At 47.8% G+C, this 16,951-nt stretch overlaps 1 protein-coding gene across 4 annotated transcripts in view; it reads left to right on the plus strand.

Moving 5' to 3' along the window:
- Nucleotides 1-16,951, plus strand: part of LOC147638558 (dynein regulatory complex subunit 2-like) — a 124,854-nt gene that overhangs the window by 90,248 nt on the left and 17,655 nt on the right. For all 4 annotated transcript variants that reach the window (XM_086798472.1, XM_086798470.1, XM_086798473.1 and 1 more), the window contains 2 exons: nt 9,822-9,994; nt 10,111-10,254. In XM_086798472.1, the coding sequence (XP_086654598.1) occupies nt 9,822-9,994; nt 10,111-10,254 (317 nt within the window). The remainder of the gene's footprint in view (nt 1-9,821; nt 9,995-10,110; nt 10,255-16,951) is intronic.

The raw sequence follows: 16,951 nt of genomic DNA on the forward strand, positions 1-16,951 counted from the left end.
TAAGGAGCTCCCACATAGAGCTAAAACGACTGCATCAACAAATGCCCAAAAGTACCCAGGTGAACCCTTGGTTTTCATGGTGATAACAAAAGGTACAAGGTAAGCAATGCATCATCATATGCATGTTTGATTGTTTGAGCACAGTAAGAAAAAGATTCGATCTTCTGCATTCCATGTGAAATTGTAAAAAAAATGGCTCACGCCGTGAACCACACTACAGCCGTTCACGTCATGAACCGTTTATTAAGCGTTTCACGCCGTGAAAGAGTTTGAGGAGTTTCACGCCGTGAAACGGTAAATTTTTGGCAGCTATTTATGTAGTGACACGTGGCATTCTTCATTAAATGTAGCCGCCTTGTTCGACAGCTACGTTATAAAATTAATTTTTCTTCTTTTCGTGGTGATTTTGCATCGTGTGTAAATAGTTGTTCATTCATCGCGCATCTCCGAACCTTCTTCCATCGTAGAACCGCCTAACCTATCCCTTTCGAGGTGGGAGCTTAACCTCTTTCTTTTCTTTTCTTTCCCTTTTTTTTTTTCTTTTTTATGATATCAATCAATTGTATGAATGAGTTTCTGTCCTCTTGGGTATGATATCAATCAATTGTATGAATGAGTTCATATCGTCTTGCAGTAATATGTAAAAATCCATCCTTATAAAGCATACACCATAAGCATGTGCAAACACAGTTGTTGCCCTTCCACAAACAAATCCTGTAAATTCACGGCCCATGCCAGTCCTCCCTGCATTTTCACATCTGCATATTCATGTGGATGTGTTTCACGTCACACTGATTCACGTCCAAGTGTTTCACGTGTAGGTGTTTCACGTCACACTGTTTCACGTCTGCATATTCACGTGGATGTGTTTCACGTCACACTGTTTCACGTCCAAGTGTTTCACGTGTAGGTGTTTCACGCCACACTGTTTCACGTCCAAGTGTTTCACATGTAGGTGTTTCACGTCACACTGTTTCACGTCCAAGTGTTTCACGTGTAGGTATTTCACGCCACACTGTTTCAGGTCTACATATTCACGTGGATGTGTTTCACGTCACACTGTTTCATGTCCAAGTGTTTCATGTGTAGGTGTTTCACGCCACACTGTTTCACGTGGTGTTTCATGCCACGCTGTTTCACGTCTAAGTGTTTCACGTGTAGGTGTTTCACGCCACCTTGTTTCACGTCCAAGTGTTCACGCGTATGTGGTTCACGTCTACATATTCACGCCATAGTGTTTCACGTCACAATCCTGCATTTTCACGACTTATACATGAACATACTCTGACTATTAACTAATCACTAGAATCCTAATACACTAACATTCTCTTCATCTAGACTAACCTACTCCCACTAAATTACTAACCCAAAAAAAGAAAAAAAGGAAAAAAAGAAAGAAAGAGGTAATAACCCACCAGTCATTCGACTGATTTTATATGCCTGATACAGATGTCGGTCTCGAAGTCTGAAGCCCGCGAGCACCCATCTACCACTCAAGCAAGCAGTGCTACAGGGTCCCCAGCTAGCCACAGACAACAAGGGATAAGTAAGCCAAAGACGAATTTCTTGGGCCCTTACGCCCAATCATTCCAGGGCACCCTCATCCGGAAGGAGATTATCACACCCCACGGGAAGGTAACTCTCTAGTCCCTAATGGCGGAGATACTTCCCCGCGAGATCGACACAGACCTCTGCGCGGAGTACTTGAAGACGTACGACAAGCAAACCAAAAGAGGAAGAGTCACGAAGGCTGATGGCACCACTGAACAACTCTTCATCACCGAGGACTTAATAAGAGATGCCTTGCAACTTCCAGTTGCAATCAAAGCCCACAAACACAACATTGGTACGATGCCCATAAAGGATATGCTCAAGAAGGATTCCTATAATTCAAATGGAGCCGAATACGACAATATCCAAGAAGAAGCTACAGAGAAGGCATGCAGAAATGTCCCTAATGATGCAAATAAAGCGTGTAGACAGATACAACCGAGTGGGCTTAAACAGGATCGCTAAGACGTATGAAGAAAAGGAGGAGGATTGGACATTCTATCTGCATAAGGAGATGGAGAACTACTTGAAGGCCCATCAATCAAAGATCAGCAATCCATACCTCCTCACACAGGTCCTCAACCATGTAGCAAGGAGGCCTCTGGAAGAGCCTGAACCTGAAGAGCAAATGCAGCTGGCACTCATGCTCGACCAACCTAAAGAAGCAACTGGCAAGGTAGAGGAAGGGCAAGCAATTTTGATGGAGACTAAGGATCTCATAAAGCAGAGCAAAAAAGACCGAAGAAAGAAAACAGATAAAAAGATGAGAGGAATACTCGTCGATGTTGTGGTCGAATCACAGAGACTGAAAGAGGCGGTGGCAACAAAAATCCAAGAAGCAACTGCAAGGTAGAGGAAGGGCAAGCAATATTGATGGAGACTAAGGATCTCATAAAGCAGAGCAAAAAAGACCGAAGAAAGAAAACAGATAAAAAGATGAGAGGAATACTTGTCGATGTTGCGATCGAATCACAGAGACTGGAAGAGGCGGTGGCAACAAAAATCCACACATACCAAGAGGTCCTTTAAGAACAGATACTCGGCCCTACCATGCAAGAACCCCAGCAACAAATCACCCCTCCAACAAGCCCAGTACAGCTCATTTTTAAAGACCTCTCTCCTCTCAAAGGTTCAAGCCTAGGAGATACACCAACAGAGACAATTCACGAACAAACAATGAGACAACAAGCTGTGGAGGGACGAGAAGTAGAAGAAGCCACAATCCTAGTACAAGAACTAGAGGCTCCCCTAGAGTCAAGTAAAAGACAAAAAATGCTAGAGCCTTCAAGTCCAAGCAAAAGAAGTAAATTGGAAGATAAAGAGCAATTGCCTCAGGTAGCCTCCTTACAGGACGTTGACTATCACCAATTCATGCAGGAAACAATGGAAGGCCTAGACGCGCTGCTCCACGATCCATATAAGGCACTGGAAGCTGAATCAAGTGAAAACTGGGAACAACAGCATAAAGTTTGGCGATACATCCTACTAACGACACACATGCTCCATGACAGGAACACCACCCTCTGGAAGCAACTGAAGGATGCAACTACACAAGTGCAAAACTTAAAGGCAAACCTTGAAGCAGCAGAGTCGACTCACAGGGAGGTCATTATGAAGAGCTTAAAGGCTACAGAGAAGCAGGAACAAAGGTACAACTCCTTGGAAAATAATAACCTCGTCTTAAGCCAGACTATCGTACAAAAGATCAACGACAATGCTGACCTAAACACCAAGCTGGAGCAAGCAAAAGACCAACTCCAGAAAGAGGTCGCCCACACACAGAACCTCACAACACTTCATGCCGAACAAATCAAGGAGCCACGACAATGCAAAGGCTAAGGAAGATGTCCTTCACCAGCAAATCACACAACTAACAGCACAGCTCAAAACAGAGGGAGAAAGGGCGAATAGTCTGCAACAAGAAAGAGAACAAACAAACAAAGCACATGCAGAGAAGATCAGAGCCCTCAACGAAACAATAAGTGCGAGCCAGGCAGAAGCACATAGGAAAGAATTGGAGCACCAAGAGACCGTGACACAGCTTACAAAGCAACTACAAGACACTCAGAGGCTAGCGGCCCAAAGGCTCCATAAAATTACGAAAGGGAAGCAACTGCCCGAGGAGCCCAGGAAGATGCAACGAGAAGATTTGAAGAGATGGATGCTGCAAGGATGATCAGGGAAACGACAATTTCCAACCACCTCAGCAATACCGACTCTCGCCTGCAAGATCTTGTGCGTCAGCTACTAGCAGCACAAGAAAGAAGTCAACACCTGGAGCCAAACGATGATCTGCGTATCCTCCTTGAGCGCGTCTCGGAGTTGGGCCAGCCGCGAGTAACTCCTCGGGCCCCTCCTCACACTCTTTCTTTGTTTTTATCTACACTAACACTCTCTTTACTTCAGTATGATATAAACCTAGCTGAAGATATAGGCCTAGGAGAATTAACACTAATCAAACAAAATACTGAAAGAGATGCTGACCCAACCATAGTCACGGGAATTTTGAGGGCCGACCTTGTATTAACTAACCCACAGGACATCTTCTTCTACCCCTTACATCCTATAGTGCTAAACCTTCATAGTTGGTGTCACGTACTCCAAAACTCAAAAATACTGGACAACAGTATCGAAAAACTCGACCTGTTTGTTCCAGATGGCATACCACAGACACCAGCCAACTATGAGGTGGTAGCAAATACTTACCAATGGGTTATCAGTCATGGGTGGCTGGAGGTGTATAACACTCACCAACATTTGATCTATGTGAGTCTACATTATATCACCTTGTTGGCATACTTAAACTCTATACTAATATCAACCAACATTTAGAAGCCATGCTAACCAATGTATGATATAATTTTGATGCCACTCACATAAACTACCGTGATATCAATGATGAAGAAATTCCTAAACTACAAAACTTTTTTAAAGCCCATAAGCCTAGCCACCCACCCCCTAGCACAGGTCAAGGTCAAGAAGAAAGTTCTTCTTCACTTCAAAATCCACTTACCCTGTATATTCTAATATAGCCAGTAAGCTTCTTGACCTCTATCCTAACGTGCCACCTACTAACTCCTCCCAAGCTGACTGTATTTTCTCCTCTTTCTCTCCTCCCGAGATAGATTTTCCCACTAACACTCTCGCCCCCGAAGAGGTACTGGCACCTCTCCCATCCCCACCACGGCAATCTCAGGAGGTACGCAATCTCATTCCACAAGATAACCTTGAGCCTTTCACTGAAAATAATCTCTTGGATTCTTTGACAGCTGCCGAGTACGAGGGATTCATTCACGCAAGCAACCCCCTTTTAAAGCCAAAGCTGATGTTCAAAGTTCTCATGCAGATTACTCCATTTGATCCCACTCGCCAAATCATGCCAGAGGCATACTCAGCAGTCACACCAACAAGGTAGCATAATGTACCATACCCTCTCTGTGCCTCACTCCCTGACTTAGAAGAATTACTTCCGTTGGCTGGAGAGGGTACATTGTGGGTGAATGTAGAAAAACACACAAGGCTCGCAAATCCTCAGTTGGCTGACTTGCTCGAAATTTGCATTGTAACATTCATGATCAGCTACTGTTTTAGGAGATGGAGGACACATCTTGTACACACTAGAGGTGGCTATGCCACTATTATCACTAATGAAGAAAACCCACAACTGACGGATTTTGGAATCCAACCCGACTGAAGGAAGGAGTACTTGTCAGTTCCAGAATACAGCCAAGTATACATGAGCGCGCCACCAACAATGAGGGTCGATCCATTGTACATGCCCATCAAGAGAAGGTGGATACCGCTGGAATTCCAAGAGGCCAAAAACCGGGACTCACATGTGTGTTACAACTTCCCTATCTTCATACCAGCAACTTTTGGCCACATTCAAGAACAAGGACAGCATATGTTGACATGGATCAGGGCATGGCGAGGAATACCAGATCCCGCCATTGTAGCAAGTGTCAGATTTATGAAATTGTTGGTGGTGCTAATAGATCAACCCAAAGAAACCTACGATGGCTTTGAAGCAGAGAACCTGAAGTTCGACATGAATCAAGGGCCGTCGGATAGAGGTATCATGCTGTACTACCACTGACTACGATGTCTTCCAGCATACATGCATGTTACATTCGAAGACATGGTGGACACTGGATTTTGCAAATCACACTCAGCATTCCGTTGCACACTTTGGAAGCTCCAATCCAAGAGAAATTTCTACCGACATGAGTTCGGTGACCAGGTCTTCCGACCTAAGTAACAGGTTCTGAGGACAGAACCTACATCAGGAAGGGGGAGAGGTTAATCCCATTTTGGATTAACAACATGATCCTCAAATGAAGACATTAATAAGTGTCATGAAAAGGCACTATAAAGGTTGTACATTATGAGATATTGGCCACCCAAGGCCTAGTAAGTAAGTTTTGGGTGCCCAACTGTGAACAAGGGCCAAATGTATATAAGGCATTTTCTCATAATGTAAAGACACAATCTCCTTTGTGCTATTGAGAGCTCTCCCCTTGTGACTTTAGAGAGATTGAAGGAGTGAGCATTCTAGCATTGTGCCTTTTTCATGCTTGTGTACTTATGCTTGTGTGAGAGAGTGAGAGAGAGCGATTGGCCTATGTGATGGTGTGAGCGACTCCACGGTGACAATGTGGAGGTGGAGCTTGGAGTTTGGAGCTTGACCAGCGAGCTTGGAGGTCTCAAGGGACTTGAGATCGAAGCATTGGTAAGTACCCTACGATGGTTGTGATCTATTGCTCATCCATTAGGTGAATGCGTAGAGTTCCCTCTTGGAGGTGTGGTAGTCCTCCTCCCCCCTCCTCTCCCCCCTCCTCCTCTCCCATCCTCACCTCCGACTTCTCCCGCAGCGGTCTCCTCTACCCCGTCTCCTTCCTTTGAGCCAGCACCCCCCCTCCCTCTGCCTCCCCAAAGCACTCCCGCCACACTCCTACGACGCCCGACTCGAAGCGGAGGCAGCCGGCGAGTTCCATTCGCCGACTCATCCATAGATTTTCAGAACCAGTAGAGATGACCATCGCCAATTCCTCGGTGTGGACTCTCTCGCCAAAGTCCCATGGTGGGCCCCATAGGATCTTGGGGCTTCGAGTGGATTACAGTTTCATCCTCTGCCTTCCACTGGAAGGGACAGATCTTTTTGAGGAGACAGTAGCGCCCATTCAGATGTGTTGTGTTCCATTTCTACGCTAGAGAGTGACGCGACGATCTTCTCTTTTCCTTTGAATGCAGCTTCGGAGACGGAGTGGGACTCGGAGTCAGTGGCGGCCGCCATTAGGGGTTGGCAGTCGAGCTTTCACACCACCTCCATGATCTTCACATCACTGATGTGCTCACCCACCTCTAGCTCTTCGCTAGGATGGAGTTGGGAGGCTCAGGCCATAGGGACCAAGATGGGGAGGTGGTAGCCTCTAGCCTAGAGGTGCTGCTTTTGTGTTCCTGCATATCTCAGTCGTAGTACCCCTCCCCTCCTCTTACAGATACCTTCATTGTGATTGATAGAGTTTGGAGTATGCCTACTCTCACGCTTGGACGGAGTGGCGACACATGGAGGGGACAGGATCCGTGCCCAGTTGGCGCATCTTCGTCCCAGGACCGATAGTGATTACTCCCCATCTAAACCCACGCCCAAGACTCTTTTAGTGGAGGGCAGTTCCGATAGTTTCGCTTCCCACAAAGATTGATATGCGGATAGCCTCATGGAACATTCAGAGTTTAGGGGGGCCTCAATGCTTTCAGAAGGTGAGGGGTCCTCAAAGGTGAGTTCCACAGAGCTACAGTTGGGGGATCCATCGACATTCTTTTCCTCTAGGAGCACAACCTTTCCGAGGAGTGTTCTCGCCGCTCCGGGAAGATTTTACCAGGTAGGAGCCACACGTTCTGGTCTCCCTCTTTTTGTCCCTCAAGGACATAGTTGAGTATTTTGTATTTCTGTTAGTGAGGAGCTCTTACCGGTAGTGACTGGCTCAGGTGTCACAGTCCCTGGGCGAGCATTGTGGGTTACCGTTATGATTGGAGAGGATGGCATGGGCCACAGCAGGTAGAGCCACATTCTGGAGCACAATTCGTCAGGCCCTTCCTCAGGCTGACTTCTGGTGCATGGGCAGAGACTTTAACATGATAGAGGTAACAGAGGGCAGACTCAGAGGAGGCACGGCCATAGTTTCAGGTGCAGAGTACTGTGCATGGGAGGAGTTGGTCATGGCACTCAGGGGTCAGGATCCTTTGCATCTTCCAGAGTTTGGTGCAGCCCTGGGAGCCTGTGTTTCTCGCAGTCGGTTAGGAGGAGCACCGGTCCCAACCTCTCTCGACTTGACACATTTTATGTGGATGAGTGGGCTTGTGGTCGTGGGGGCATGATCGGCATCTTGGTGGGCACTACTTTCTTGGATCATGCTCTGATTATTCTGATACTAGAGGACCCCTGGACGCAAGACATGCACATGAGTTCTAGGATCCCGGACACGCGCGAGAGGGTCTGGCGGCACACGAGAGGTGGTTCACCTCGCTCTTCGGTCCTTCTTACTATCTCCCTTCTCTGCAGAGGAGTTGGCGGAGGCATTGACTCCCCGGGGGCGGATGGGTTCCTAGTTTCTTTTTTTTCTCCGCCACCGGGACCTTATGGAAGGCGACCTTCGTGCTACCTTCAATGAGATTATTTTCACAGGTGCCACGCGAGAGAGGCTTTCAGAGGGTTGAGATCCGGCAGTGGAGACCCATCACCCTTCTTGGGAGCTTGCCCACACTAGCCTGGCCGCCCACGGTCCTCCGACCTAGACGCCTCACCCCTAAACCCTTGACACACTCGGCACATGCGCTCCGGCGTGTGGACTCCATGTTTGGTCGAGCTCTACCGCCGCTACGGGCGACTCACGCATGCCGTTACAGGCTACATGAAAGTAGTGGCTCCAACGGGACCCGGGAGAGTGGACCTAGCATGACCCTACTGACCGGGAGGAGACATTGGATGCCCCCTTTTTTGCATATACAGCGCAGCTAAGGCACAGGATTCAGATGCTAGAGATTGATGGCACCCTGGCAGCAGGCGTACATTGGTAGTCACAGGGCCTCTCTCATCACAACGTTTCCTTTCAGATTTTTCGAAGAGGCTATGGGACAGTTTTCAGCCTAGAAAGGTCACCCTCTTTCTCTAGTTGATGGCACATAGGAGCTTGGCGGTTGGCACATGGTTTGTAGTTGGAGGTCGGGTGCGGCCACCCTCAGGAGTCTCAACGCCATTGTTTTTGGGATTGCCCGAAGGCTTAGCAGGTCTGTGGCTACAGATTCTCCGCATATTCACGATGGTGGACAGGGCCTGGACTTGGATCATTACATGGGGCACTGTCGCTTGGGCCACAGAGGCTGAGGTGGTCAGGGCTTATGAGGAGGATGGTGGGGGGCGAGCCCTTCAGGTCTCTCACCTTCGCATTTCAACAGTACGAGTCACAGCCCCATCTTTTGACCATTGGCGACTGGGCTCATGCCAAAGATGGGAGATTTGTAGTAGCATTGCAACATGGCACATATGGCAAGCTAGATGCAACGAAGCCATAGAGGGTACCCATACTCTCTGTGCTGAGTCCATCAGAATTATCTGGCTCGACATCATCTATACCCTCCATGGTCAGTGAAGGAAGTTGCAAGGTGGCTCTGACCGCATGCGGGAGTGGTGGGAAGCTTTCTTGAGGCTATGGCAGCCTGGCCCTTTTCTCACTAATAGAGGTGGTGACCCCACTTGGCATTACAGACCACCTGTGTGGTTGTTTCCCCTCCCCCTGTATGAGATAGCCTTCTCCTCATACAGCGGCCAGCCGGAGGAGAATTGGCTCTTTCCCCTCTTTTGATTATTTGATCCCCCGCCGTGTACATGAGAGGCAAGTTTGTATTTAGCCCTTCATTGTTGTATTTAGCCCTTTGTGGCTGTTTTTCATTAACTAATAGAAGGATCTTTTTCTTGGGGAAAAAAAAGGTTTTCTTGCAAAATAAGGCCAATGCCTTACACACCATGGATGATACATTTATTCAATAAATAAAGTGGTACAAAAGAGGTATTTTGTTTCAATTGGATAACCATTGCCATCTGATTGGAATGGCTTTTTTCAAACATAATGAGAGGCATCAAAATCAAACACCTGCGCCATGGCTTCCCATTGTTTAAAGCAATACTATGACATTTGGGTACAAATCTTTGCAACTGAGTTGATAATTGTAGTCTTGTGACACTAAATCTAAGGAGGTTGGTGTTTTATCAGACATAAGGCATGCAAAAGAAGAAGGGGCAGACAACACATCAAGTGGAACGGCATTGAACGCATGCTCAAATGATATTCAACATGAAGAAAAGTCTCCTGTTGTTACAGATGAACCAGGAAAGGAGGTAGAGGAATTTGAATACCTGTCCAAGTTCCATAACAAATACAACAAGGTTGGACATCCTCTAGTCAGCTCTCTGTACATGACTCTCTCGCAACTAAATTGATTTGTACGTCAATCAGGCAGTAGTGTTGAATTATTTACTTAAATGATTTTTTTCTCTCACAGGTTATGCTTGACAAGATGTCATTGGAAATTCAGAAAAAGGCTCTCAGGTCAGAAGTTGACAACTTGAAAATTTCACTCAAGGGCCTTCTAGAAGGATTTACAGGATCTAACGATGAGAAAGTGAGGAGGCTCAAGACTCTTGTGGTCTCTCTCTCTCTCTCTCTCTCTCTCTCTATCTCTCTCTCTCTCTTTATGTTTTGTTTCTATCTTATTTTCCATTCCATGATGAGATATTCTATGGACATTATTGTATCACTTTGGTCTCATAGGCCCATTGGGTCTTTAGTGGACGCTTAATCTTTCTCTCTCTCTCTCTCTCTCTCTTTAGTATTTTAATTTCTCACACTTGGGAGTGCACATGGGTTGGTCATATACAATGGCTTATCGAGATGGCAAGGATCAGATGCTCTCACACAGTGGAACTCTAAAGGGGGAGCGAGCACAATGGACTACTTGATGGGATCTCCTTCATTGATACCTGATGTGCGGGGTTTCAGGATTTGCAGTAGGCCCATTGGCATAGCAGCCGATCATGCATACCTGAGTTTCACACTAGTAGGTAGATCCCCGAGAGATGGGCCAGCCACTCATCTACCTAGGTACCCGAGATATCAGTTTACACGTGAGACAGTTGGGGTTTATCGAGATGCAGTATCTGATGGCTTGTTCGCTTTAGACCCGCATAGCCCTCTGGACGAGATCACGAGAGGATTGGCAGGTGTACTACATGCATCCGCATCATATGCGTTTCCCTGCACTATGAGCCCTTCCACCCACCCCCGCAGCACTGCCCCACAGAACAGTTGGTTTGATGATGAGTGTCGTGAGACACGAGCACAGCTACAGCGTGAGATTACCATTGGGTCTCACACGCATAGACAGGCCAAGATGATCTTTCGGCGCCTTGTGCGGAGGAAGAAACAAGCCTATCTGGCTAAGCTAGAGGAGAAGATCTACCAACTCTTCCTCGGGAAGAACAGCAAGAGGGCATGGAAGATGTTTCAGGAGAGACAGCTTGGTACTCCGATTACTGCACCTGAGGCATGGCATACTTATGCTAGAGAGCTATATGATGCACCAGGATAGCCCCCCACCCCCCTCCACTGGGAGCTAGACTGGATAGCAGCACCTTTTTTACTATGCGGATGGTGCTAGATGCGATAGACAGGTTACAGCATGAAAAGGCACAAGATCATGATGGGCTAGTTGGAGAGCACTTCTCATATGCACGAGACACTTTGGCTCCGCTCATTGTACATGTGTTTAATTGTGCCATTTGTGAGGGTTTATCGACAAGCTGGAGAGAGCATATCATTGTACCACTCTTTAAGAGTGGGGACCCCATGGTACCAGGCAACTACAGGACGATCATGATTGGTCATTACTTGGCCAAATTATATGGCTCTATATTGGAGTCGGAGCTGAGACGATGGGCAGAGAGGCATGGTCATCGAGCACATGGACAGGCTGGCTTTAGGAGAGGATTTACTACCTTGGATCACATACTGACACTTCGGGCGCTTATTGAAGAGGGCAGGGCACAGAAGAGAAGGATATACTGCTGCTTTGTGGACTTCCGCTAAGCCTTCGATACCGTACCACGTGCCAGGCTTATGCACAGATTGCATGACGTTGAGGTACCTGAGGATATGCAGTGGGGGATATATGCTTTGTATGAGTCTGTGACAGGCAGAGTCCGAGCTCTAGGTGGTAGGCAGACTATCTGATAGGGTGACCAGCACGATAGGGGTGAAGCAAGGATGCCCGCTATCGCCACCCTCTTTGGACTGTACATTGATGCGGTCTCTGATTATGTAGACAGGTTGGGAGGCCCAGGGGCATGCCTAGCAGGGGTGTTGATACCCATCTTGTTATATGGTGATGATATTGTTCTAATCTCAGACTCTTCGGAGGGATTACAGAGACACCTGGATGCATTACAGGCTTTCTGTGTGGATAGAGATCTGACAGTGAACCTTGGGAAAACCAAGGTTATGGTGTTTAACACCACACAAGCATGGGTGACGAGATCAGAGCCTCAGTTCACTTTTCGAGGGGAGCCCGTAGAGTACGTCAGGTCATATGTCTACTTGGGAGTTGCTTTGACAGGACCGCGTTTCTCTCTGAAGGAGGCAGCAGCAACTAGATTAGCTCGAGGGCATGCAGCCTTGGGGGCACTTGAGAGGCAGTGTGCACACATAGAGTTTCAGGAGCCACGCACCAAATTGTGGCTATTTGATACGCTTGTCACACCGACCCTCCTGTACGGAGCTCCAATTTGGGGGCCGAGTATACATCACAGATCTCAGAGAGAGACAGATGAGGGATGGAGGCAAATGGAGAGACCACTGATTATGATGATTGCCCGCATGAATTGGAGCAAATCATCAGTACCACATGAGATTGTTCGGGCTGAGCTGGGTGCCCCACCAGTAGTAACCGAGGCCCTATTCCAGGCAGTTACCGTTTTACAGCGGCTATGGGAGCTCCCTCAGCAGAGGTACTCCCGATCGGCATTGACCTCATCCATACAGTTGGCAGAGGATGGAGATACTCATTGTTGGTACGCTCAGATGAGATCATGGTTTGACCTACAGGGTTTGCGGATAGAGGCACTACCACCCTTTCAGTACAGCCTGGTTTGTCTATTTTTGGATCTCACCCGTTCAGAGCAAAACCGCATGATCAGGATGGATATCATCAGAGTGGTCACAAAGAGGACATGGACTAGCCCCCTTGAGCCCTTGAACACGAAAATGGCTCATTACGAGAGCCATTTTCTACACCTCTCACCGGATGATTTTATCACCGGCCCGGCGTACATGGATGTACACCTATCACATGGGATACGTTGTGCCATTGGGCAGATCCGGACCTCATCACACCAGCTGCGGATTGAGACAGGGCGATATGTGCATCAGATCTTGGATGACCGCATTTGTCAACTATGCTACCAGGAGGTAGAGACAGAGGAACACTACATTTGCCGATGTACAGTCTATTATGAGATCCGAGGGAGATATCATTGCCTCTTCTGAGAGGGTTTTGGGCCGTTACGCAGGGTCATGGAGTTTGAGGATCAGAGATGCCTGGGATTGTTTCTACTTGAGCTCAGGAGACACAGAGAGACCCTCTTGGCAGACAGGAGGCCGAGCCATGATGTACCTAGACAGAGGACCCTTACAGATTTCTTCGGCACCAGCACCAGCAACCCAGCCGACACACCTCCTGATACCTCCTCCATTGGGCCATCAGGGCACCGACCACGCTCCCAGGGAGTCACCACTGATAGAGCAGTTATCTTATGTCGTGCTCGTCGGCCACGCCCACCAGGATCCTGACCACGGCATCTTCACCATCGCCAAATCAGAACCATTATTGCTCGGCATCGGAGGCGCCTACCTCGCTTCTACGACCTCTCCATTCTAGACAGCCCCATGGCGGAGATACTTGATCTAAGGAGAGGGCCACATCAACTGATCAGCATACATGGATCTACTTGATATACATTTTTCAGTATTTTTTAGTATTTTCTACTCAGTATCATCTCGGAGTCTTACAGTTCTGTTCTTATAACTGTAGGACAACCAGTTTATTGTACTTTTTAGTCTCATTTAGTTGTTCTCTCTGATGAGACACCAACTTCAGATGTACTCTCAGTTTTGGTCTCATAGGCCACTATGGCCTCTTAGAGATGTTAATATATCATTTCATTTCATTTCTCTCTCTCTCTCTCTCTCTCTCTCTCTCTCTCTCTCTCTCTCTCTCTCTCTCTCTCAGCTGGTGACTCCTGGGCTGCAGGGAAGCGCAGGGCTGAACAGCACATGGGCTCTCTCTCTCTGCCCGCCTCTGTAGGGTGCCTCGGTGCCATGTGCGCACACCACCTCGCTGCTCTGCTCTGGCTGCCACTGTAGGCTTGTTCGCTTCTCTGTGCGCAGGTCGCCATCCCTTTTCCTACCCACGGCTTGCTTGCTGCCCTGTGCGCAGGTCACCCTTCCTTTTCCCACCCACCCTTGCTCCTGTGCGGCGCAGGTCGCCCTCCCTTTTCCCACCCACCCTTGCTCAGGCCCCCAAGGCAACAACTAGTAGGGGAAAACATGTCTCAACCCCTGGAGGGGGGAACAGGATGGTGAGACAACCTTTCACACCCCCACGAAGGCACCAAATGCCTACCGCCGAAGACTGAGGGAAGGAATCATGTCCCTTGGCTCACGAAGCATTACGAAGATGGCCCTACGAGATGAAGCCCTTTATGAGGAGATAACATAAGGACAGAGATGAACACCATGCGACAGGAGCTTGAAGAGGAATGGACCGAGCATATGCATGCCCAAAGGAAAGTGATATACGAAACACTGAAGGAAGAGATATATGTCCAATTGAAGGGAGAATTGCAAGCCCAAGTACGGGTTGAGATGAAATTAGCCCAAGCCTTGATACACACGGAAATGAAAAAAGAGATGCAGAAATGGAAGGATGACATGCTCCGAGAGATTGGCACAACAGTTGTATCGTACGAAGGCACTTTGAAGACATGTATGGTTGACCGCGAAAAAGACATCACAGAAATGCAAAACACTTTGGAATCATGTAAGGTAAAAGTGGCTGCAGGTGAGAAGGAAATGCATTCATGGGCTGAAATTGCTAGTGCCACAAAGAAACAAATTGAGGAAGTCAACCCATGGATTGAAGTAGTAAAAAAACTGAAGGATACACCAGTCAATAAAGTAGAGGTGATGAATGCTACATTGGAAGAGGAAGCGAAGAGACGGGCACGTGCCTTACATGTACGCGTAGTTGGGTGGGAAGATAAGGGAAATCCCCAAGAGGATGCAAAAGCTCTTGCAACAAAAATTGGAGCCACTGATGTACCCATTACTGGAGCATGGTGAGTAGGCAGAGATGAAACCAGGGCGAAGATATTGATCATTAGGTTTGGTGACTTGGAGAAGAAGAAGGCCTTCCTCTCCAAAAGGATGGCCCTTAAGGGGGAAATTTTTTTTGGATGAGGACTTTACAGTGGCACAGATAGCACACCCGAAGGAACACATGCGGCGTGTACCTGAGGCAAGGAAAGAGGGGAAATGGGCGGTATACGGAGATGGCCGAGTCATCATTACGGAGAGGAGGCCCGCTTGACGGTGCGTGGCCTATGAGACCTCACGATTCACGGTGTGGAATTGCAACGGAGCCCTTAGAACAGATGTAGGATACTTTGAGGATACTTTCATACACAGTGATATTGCTATGTATACGGAAACCCATCAGTGCACAAACAAGAGGCTTCCTAACGTACGGGGTTATAGATGGGAATCAGTTTTCCGCCCTCAGCCACGCACAGTGGGAGGTACCAAAGGATCAGGAGGAGTGGCAATACTTTACAGGGAGGAGCTTTGTGACAAAATACATGTGGTACATAGAGATGTAGATGCGAGGTACATGTGGGTCCGAATATGCACAGAGGGGCTCCGTGAGCTATATGTGGCGGTATGCTACTTTCCCCCAGCCCACCATCAGGAGAGTCGCCCTATATACCACTATATGATGATATCATGAGGTTTGCCAGCATGGGAGACATATTACTATTGGGAGACTTTAATGCATGTACATGCACAGAGCAGACAGAGCTGTATGATTACTCAAGAGGCTATGTACCGGGAGATCATGGCAGAGGATGTAGGGTTGTAGAGATCAGCACAGGATGAGGGGGAGATTACAGATTATGGCAGGCATTTTCTCACACTCGGGAGTGCACATGTTATTTTCTTATAGTTGGAAACTAATACTCCGAGTCTCATACATACATTTATGTGTGTGTGTGTGTGTTCAACGACCTTTAGAGGGACTGCGTGTGGGGCTTCTTTCAGCTGTGTGCAGCTATGCACGCACATGGGTGTGTGTGTTGTGTGTTCAGTCGTTCCTCTTGCTGTTGACAGGGTTGTTGCCAATTTTGGCTGTGCTGTGTGTCGACTAAGACGGAAGTCACCTGTACCTGCCATAGAGAGGGTGTTCGCCGATTGTTGCTGCTGGACGTCAATTATACCTGCTGGTCACCATCTTTACCTACTGGCTGTGGCCTTGACGTGCTTCAGCAGGCTGCTGGACGTCGACTATACCTGCTAGTTCTTGTTCATAGCCTACCATCTGCTATGTGATCCACCTCAAGGCTTCTGTGTGTGTGTGTGTGTCATAGTGTGTGTACAGAGATGGGAAAGGCTTGTGTGTGTGTGTGTGTGTGTGTGTGTGTGTCATAATGTGTGATCCACCTCAAGGCTTCTCTGTGTGTGTGTGTCATAGGGTGTGTTTGCCTACTGGGTGTGGCCTTGACGTGCTTCTGCAAGCTGCTGGACGTTGACTATACCTGCTAGTTCTTGTTCATAGCCTACCCTCTGCTATGTGATCCACCTCAAGGCTTGTGTGTGTGTGTGTGTGTGTGTGTGTGTGATAGTGTGGATAGGCCTTTGCCCTGGTGGAAATCGACTTTAAAAAAGGTGTGGAAGTCAAAGTTGCAACTTAAGCAGCGGGTCTTTTTTTGGCGATGCATTATGGACGTGCTACCGGTTGGCACTCTACTGTATTGCTCTAGCTTTATGTCGGTGTTGCCAGCTTATGCCCAAAACCGTACCTCACTTGTTGTGGAGTTGCTTGCATTCCCGCGATTTTCTTCAACATTTGACAACACTGCTGCAGTATAGATTCCCTCGACAGCGCTTTGGGCGCCTTTTTTGGATTTTTGGCATATTGTCCCCAGCTTTACCAGGGTATGATGATTTCTTCACATGGGTGCGCTTCTTGGCTCTTTGGACCATCTACTCCACCAGAAATCATCTGCACTTTTCTG

Source organism: Cibotium barometz, chromosome 5 (genome assembly GCF_041138505.1).
Source record: "Cibotium barometz isolate CiBa-2024 chromosome 5, ASM4113850v1, whole genome shotgun sequence".
Lineage (NCBI taxonomy): Eukaryota > Viridiplantae > Streptophyta > Polypodiopsida > Cyatheales > Cibotiaceae > Cibotium > Cibotium barometz.